Source organism: Mirounga angustirostris, unplaced genomic scaffold, assembly GCF_029215605.1.
Source record: "Mirounga angustirostris isolate CCGP_5_RB_7025 unplaced genomic scaffold, mMirAng1.0.hap1 SCAF_2, whole genome shotgun sequence".
Lineage (NCBI taxonomy): Eukaryota > Metazoa > Chordata > Mammalia > Carnivora > Phocidae > Mirounga > Mirounga angustirostris.
The window spans coordinates 147720308-147727663 of NW_026991710.1; the positions used below are offsets into that span (position 1 = coordinate 147720308).

General features: G+C 40.4%; 1 protein-coding gene across 1 annotated transcript; it reads left to right on the plus strand.

The window, feature by feature from the left end:
- The first annotated feature begins 1309 nt into the window (after positions 1–1309).
- Positions 1310–6806, plus strand: SAP30 (Sin3A associated protein 30). Its single transcript, XM_045880133.3, has 4 exons — positions 1310–1940; positions 3553–3678; positions 4116–4214; positions 6473–6806. The coding sequence occupies exons 1-4, from the start codon at positions 1623–1625 to the stop codon at positions 6593–6595; spliced, it is 666 nt and encodes a 221-aa protein (XP_045736089.1). The 5' UTR covers positions 1310–1622; the 3' UTR covers positions 6596–6806.
- Positions 6807–7356: the final 550 nt, after the last annotated feature.

Sequence of the window (7356 nt, forward strand, 5' to 3'; positions counted from 1 at the left end):
GATGGCTTTGAATTTCAGGGCAGATGACATTGACTTTTTTTTTTTTTTCAAATCATCTATCACTAAATTCACTCATTAAGTCTAAAAGAACTTTCAAAAGAACCTGCTTCGTATTTCTGTTTAAACAATGGGATTGCTAAACAGGATACATCTGATAAAAACGGTGACGCGCTGCAACTAGCAAAGAGGCAGCTTTCGTATTAGCCGCTCCCATTCCTCTACCCCGCCCTCCACAAGCACGCGCCCACAGGCACGCACGCACACACACGCAAAGGCGCACACACCCGCACACACACGCAAAGGCGCACACACCCGCACAAACACACACGCTCGCACTCTACACGCACAAGCACACAGGCGCTGGCAGGCACTCAAAGAAACGCAGTTTCTTTCTCGCCTCTCATTCTGTAGAGAGAACGCCAGAAGTTTCTGAGGATCACTCACGCTAACTTGGTATTGGTGGGGTTCCACGTCCCCTTTTATAGGATACTGGACTCCGCCCTTTTCCAGGTCCATTAGAGGAGAAATTGTAAAGGTTGGAGGTGGAGGCGGAACAAAGCCCTGTTATAACCCGTCAGCAGCTCCACCTCAGGAAGCGGCCAACTTTGTGCACCCAGGAGTGAAACCTGATCCTTGCAGGAACGTGCAAGGATTTAAAAACGGCCTTAAGCTGAGGCACTTGCGAAGAAGCCCTGTCATGGTCAAGGTCAGGATGGGCGTTTCTGCCTAAGCAGGGGCCCCTAAACAAGCTGGTGCGTCAATGAATGGAACGGTTATCCAGCTGCCTTGTTAGCAGCAGGACCTGCAGGACCTCCAGGGCCTCAAGAGCGCCAGCTTCACTGAGTTCTCCTCGGTTTGGGTTTCCCACAAAAGCATGGCCACACCAAAAACTCTTTTTCCACAGATAGGAAAAGGGCCCCGAAACTTTTTTACTCCACACCTTCATCCCTTCCCTTCCTAGCCCCTGCCCCCCGCATTTTGCGCTTCGCCTCGGGAGCTGAGTGACCTCTTCGTCTGGAATGCTAACGCTGCAAAATTCCGGTAGCCAAACAAACCAACTGCCCGGGAGAGGCAAGAAGCGAGAAAACATCACAACCCCCAACCACACCTCCCTGTTTTCCCCGTGCTTTTAAAAAAAAAAAAAAAAAAGCCCTGCCCGTGGCCACGCGATGCATGCTAGGATGAGTAGTTCCCCCAATCCCCAAGGCGCCGAGTCAGGGAGGAACTCAAGTTGATTTCCCCCGCAGGGAACTACAATTCCCGTGGTGCCCCGCTACAGAGTGGAAGGGGCGGGACAGGAGAGAGCGCGTCGCGCTTGCGCAGGTCGAGGGGCCGGAGGGAGGCGGAGGCGCCCGGGCCAACTGCTGAAGCGTCTCCATGTGACAGTGAGCGGGGTCGTAACTCCTGGCGCCGCCCGACTCTGGTTCTTGACCCAAAGCACTGTCCCTTGTCCCGGCGCCAGTAGGTAACAACAGGCTAGGACGCTTGGTGTCTGGCCGTGCCGCCGGAGGAATTGCCTCGGCGGGGTCAGGTGCCTGAGGGACCCTGCGGAGACCCCGGAGTCTCCGGAGAGAGGCGGAGCGGGGATTTCTCTCAGCACCGGCGTCCCAGAGCGCGGAGACATGAACGGTTTCACGCCTGAGGAGATGAGCCGCGGCGGGGACGCGGCCGCCGCCGTGGCCGCCGTGGTCGCTGCCGCCGCGGCTGCCGCCGCTTCGGCGGGGAACGGGGCAGGGGCCGGCGCCGGGGCTGAGGTGCCCGGTGCCGGGGCCGTCTCTGCGGCCGGGCCCCCGGGAGCGGCCGGGCCCGGCCCCGGACAGCTGTGCTGTCTGCGGGAGGACGGTGAGCGGTGCGGCCGGGCGGCTGGCAACGCCAGCTTCAGCAAGAGGATCCAGAAGAGCATCTCCCAGAAGAAGGTGAAAATCGAGCTGGATAAGAGCGTAAGTGACGGCGGGACGGCCCTGCCCTGCCCACCCCCTTGGGGCTCCTGGTGCCTACAGGGATTGTTGGGCGGAGGGTTCAGGGGTCCCGCTAGACCTGGCTGCAGTGCGAACCCGTTGTGTGGTCTCTGGTAGGAGGCAAACAACAAAGTCACTGCAACTCCGACCGCCACCCCCTACAGACACAGACTTGCACGCCGCGGTTCCGCTCCTCCCCCACGCTTCCTACCCCCCCCACCCCCACGCTCCCTGAGTCCGCTCTGCTCACTCTCTAACCCCTTCCTCCTTCACCGAGATCGGGAAACGAACAAAGGGGACCGCCGCTCGGAGGGCCCGGAGTAGTTTTATTGCAGCCCGGCAGCTCCTTTTGGAATGGAGGTGCCTTCTTTGTTTTGCTGCCCTAGCTGGCGTGTGGCCCCAGGGAGTAACTCCTCTCGTGTAGGCAAAAGTGGAGTCTTTGCAAAGACCAAGGACCTGATGCTGCAGTAAAGAAAGACCCCTTTCCTCGTTCGTCCGAGTATGGACTGAGGGGAAGCGAGCTCACCCCGCGCCTTGCTGGGAGCGGGGATTGTGAACGATGTCAGCATCTAGCGCAGCTGCTCGCAACGTGGGGAGCACGTAGCCTCTGCGGTTTTGCCATCCCTTTGGCAGCCATCGGGATTTCTTTTTCAGTCCTTTTACACGTCTGGCTTTTTTTGACCATCTATGAGGTTTTTAGAAACAACCATTGCCACTTTTCGGAGCTCTGGCTGGCGGTAAATGAATAACAAGATGCCAGAACCTAGCACATGTCCTGCATAATTTTAACTTGGATTTAGTTTAGAAGTTAATTTAAAAGCCTTAGTCTTTAATCGTTTGGTTTTTTTTTTAAAGGAGTTTAACTGTTAATATATGCAACCCAATATTTCATATGTTACCGTACAGCTCTCAAGACTACATTTAATTGAAGCTTTTGCAGAGTTTGTGATACTTTAAGCCTGTTAAGGGCATACTTGTGATACTTTATGCCTGTTAAACAATTCGTGCTCTTATGAGCAGGCACGCTCATAAGAAACTTTTCAAGTAAACTTGAATAATTTCACATTGCTTTGGTTGGAAGAACGTAGTACAAATAAATACATTAAATACTCTGGAAGTTTATAATTCAAATTTAAATATAAGTAGCATATGAAATCAGCTCATTTGTAAAAAGGGATAGTTTTGTATCTGGATTATAAAAAGAATAGGAAGCATACATCATGCTACTAAAATATGCTCTTTAAGTAGAGAAAATATTACCATATAGCAAAGTTGTGGGCAACATCATCTTTCCCCTTGTTAAAAAACAGCATGACCTAACAAATCTAGTTCACCCTCACTGCAGTTTAATGACAAAATCCAGAGTTGGAATTTCGCATTCTGCTTCTCTGCCTACCCTCCCTCCCGTCCACCCCTCCCTACTCCCCAATCTAACTGAATAGAGGATTTAAGCATAGAAGCATGCTGTTGTCTTAACAATGGCCTGTTTTGACTGTTGTTTTTATTTTTAATAATTCACCGTGCCCTATGTATTTTACTAATACATGGACACATTACATAATAATAAGTAGTCTGTGAAACTTTTCTGTTTCAGGCAAGGCATCTTTACATTTGTGATTATCATAAAAACTTAATTCAGAGTGTTCGAAACAGAAGAAAGAGAAAAGGGAGCGATGATGATGGAGGAGATTCACCTGTTCAAGATATTGATACTCCTGAGGTAAAGTTTCTGTATGTTAAATGTAAATCCTAAGTATTTCATTCTGAAACTTACATTTAAAAAATGAACAAATTTTAAAAATGCTTAAAGCGAAAAATCTGAAAATGAAAGCAAAATTAAATATAGCCAGTTAACAAGCAGTTGTAGTTTGACTTATGTTTTCACTTGACAATGCTTATAGCTCTGTTGCCTTCTAACTTCTTTTTTTGCTCCCAATTTTCAATATTTATCTTCAGAAGATTAAAGTGTACAATATATTTATAGTTTTGATTATATAAAAGGAATGGAATGGAATTAAATAATATAATCTTTGTTATTTCATAATGGAATTACAGAATTACATTTTTATTGTGCCAAAATTGAAATGTTATTGTATGTATCAAAGGTAACTTTTAAAAATTGCATGAACTAATTCTTACATGTTTATTTTTTTCTAGGTTGATTTATACCAATTACAAGTCAATACACTTCGGAGATACAAAAGACACTTCAAACTATCAACCAGACCAGGACTTAATAAAGCACAACTTGTTGAGGTATTTATGAGTTTTAAACTATTTATACTTTAAATGAGCCTGTTTATACAAAAAAGAGTCATTAAAGGCTAATGAAATTGTTAACATAATGTGTATAACAATACATTTTAGTTAGATCAGTTAATAAAAAATCTATTGCGGAAGAATCTAGTTTCCTAGAAATGTTTGTCTGCCTCTTAAATTCCTTTATGATACAACCACTCAGTGGATTGTATGTAATTTTCTAAGCATTTTTTAATACTGGCTTTCAGAAATATTGGGTGATAATTTTTAAATTCTGATTCTGGAAATCTGTTGGTTTTAAAATTCCACTTAGTAAACATTTATTGAACACCTAATGGAGGCATAATAAAAGAAATTGATAAGCTTTGTTGTCTTTATTAGAATGTTTTTTTTAAGTTTTTGATGGATTAGGTCTACTGATTAGCCCGTAAATAGTATTCCTTGTTGATTTAACTATTTCAGAATTTGTCCTTGTTGATGTTTGTTTTGAGGCGTCTGTGCTTTCTTCACATCTGGAAGATGCAAAGACTTTTATCCAAGGCTTTATTTTATTTAGTTTGCTTTGATATAGAACTTCTAGTCTTTTCGTAAGTTTTGGAATATGTGTGTTCTCAGGAATTAATAGAACCAAGAAATCTGTGAATCCTATTAAGATGTTAATCTATTAGAATAGAAATTAAGTATATAAATCAGTTTTCTCCATATTTTTCAGCTTGGGTTTAATAATGCAGCATTTTCTAAAACGTACATATTGGATATGGTAAAAGATAACAGAAGGTACAATTCTTCGGCAGAATGCTTTTTTAACATTGTTAAGATCTAATATATTGACTTTTTAGCCAGAATTTCTTCTTTCCTTCTTGCCTAAGCAACAAAAACTAAGTTTCTTCTTTAAATTTGATTTAAAAGATCCAGTCCTTTTTAGGTTGTATAGTATATTGATATAACATAAACATAGATATTATCTACCACGATGAAACTGTATCCATATATATGGATACTAATCAAGTGGAAGATACTTTTGTTTTGGGACAAATGAGAACCAAAGAACTGATTATTATAAATGTTACATATAACGTACAGTTGACCCTTGAACAACACAGGGGTTAGGAGCATAGTGAAAAATCTGTATATAACTTTTGATTCCCCAAAAACTTTACTAATAGCGTACTGTTCACTGGAAGCCTTCCTGATAATATAGTCAACGTATTTTCTATGTCATATGTATTATATATATTTTTACTGTATTCTCAATAAAGTAAGCTAAAGGAAAAAAATGTTAACAAAATCATATGGAAGAGAAAATACACTTACAGTACTGTACTGTATTTACTGGAAAAAAAAAAAAAAGTGTGTAAGTGGACCCTCACAGTTAAAACCTGTGTTGTACAACGGTCAGAAGTATGTAGTTTTTAAGTGTACCTGAAATATTTGATAATCTGATATTTAAAAAGTTATATTATTTCTAAATCTACTTTCTTCTTTAGAAATGAGAAAAAATCCAAATGGCCATGAACATTATAGTTTAGTCATGAGTGATTCCAGAGTTTAGGTGACTGTCCTCTTTAAATCTCTTAATTAATGTCTGAATAACATTTTAAGAAGTTTTATCTTCCACATTCTAGATATGCATATGAACACCCCAGTTTAATCTGTTGTATTCCTCTTGGTTGTTATAGTGCACATGTTGGATTAGCAGAATGAAAGGCCAGAAAGCAGATAAATACTCTTCAGTGAACATCTCTCTTTCCCTTCTCATTTTCCATCCATAATCTTTATTCAGAAAAACCTTCAGGGAACCTTAACAAAGAGTACTGCCAATGAATGAATAAGTTACAGAAAATATATTTGTAAGATAGTTTATAATTTGTGTAGAACCAAAAGTTTTTCAACTGATGTATTTATCCTTTTTCTATGTGAGTAGGGTCTACATTCTGTTTTATTTCATTGGTACTTAAAGTTTAAAAATATTTACCTCCTGATGTAGATTCTAGTTATAAAATTTAAATAAAAGGGAATAATATTCTAATTAATGTATATTTAACTGAGTGGGTTGGTGAAATCACACTGTCTCTTCTTCATAACATCTTATTCTTACACAGCTTTTCATCTTGTTGGTATTTTGTTAAATAATTTATTTTTAAAAGGAAATAGCTCTTATCACATAGCACTTTCTCTTTTGATGAATGTGGTTTTTTTACCTAGTATGACATCTGTCAATATCTATAATTTGAATTTTTTTTTTTTTTTTATAGATAGTTGGTTGCCACTTTAGGTCTATTCCAGTGAATGAAAAGGATACCTTAACATATTTCATCTACTCAGTGAAGAATGACAAGAACAAATCAGATCTCAAGGTTGATAGTAGTGTTCACTAGAAGAGATGGAATTGAGACTAAGACTTGGATGTTCCGACGTTAAGACTGTTTACTGTTTTTTCACATGTAGAAATGTTCCTTGTGTATTTTTTTTACAGAGGATTTTCTCTGGTTTTATTTTGTTTCTGACTCTTAATAAATTAGTTGGAAACTCGTGTAAAATGAGCTTTCCTAGATTGAAAAATATTTTAAATAAAGGTGATTACTATTAGAGTTGCTTCAGTATATTTATTTTATGAAATTTGATTTTTATGTTAAACTGACAAGGTACTAGTTTTAATTGAGAGTTTAAAGATCATTTTGTTACCACCTTTTTTTTTTTTTTAATTCCAAGAAATTAAGGAGCAGTAACAAACATAGCACATTTGCTTTCTCTGGGACAATCTGATTTGGAATTACAGATATCCTAATGCTATAAAGTACTTTTTGGTGCTAATGGGTTTGAAAATAGACTTTCTTTGGGGGGGCAACTTCTTTTTTATTTCCTTTTTATTATTATTATTATTACTTGAAAAAGTATTAGGAAGAACAAAGAGTTGAATTTATAGGCCTCCCTCCTTCCAAAGAAGACTTAATGTGCCAGCAAAAATAAACACAGTGCTGAAAGTTGAAATAACATAGAATTAGTTTTGTTTCTTTAAATTTTCTTAGGGAAAAGGTGTTTATATGGCATGAACATAGAAAGAAGTTCTGCAGTGCCCTTTAATTCTCAGTCATGTCCTGTACTGTTTACATTGCAAATTAAAACTAGTAAGTTGGAG

Coding starts and splice junctions, on each gene's coding strand:
- SAP30 (XM_045880133.3), top strand. CDS start 1,623: ATGAACGGTTTCACGCCTGAGGAGATGAGCCGCGGCGGGGACGCGGCC. Junction 3,679..4,115: donor AAGATATTGATACTCCTGAG/GTAAAGTTTCTG, acceptor ATTTTTTTCTAG/GTTGATTTATACCAATTACA. Junction 4,215..6,472: donor ATAAAGCACAACTTGTTGAG/GTATTTATGAGT, acceptor TTTTTTTTATAG/ATAGTTGGTTGCCACTTTAG.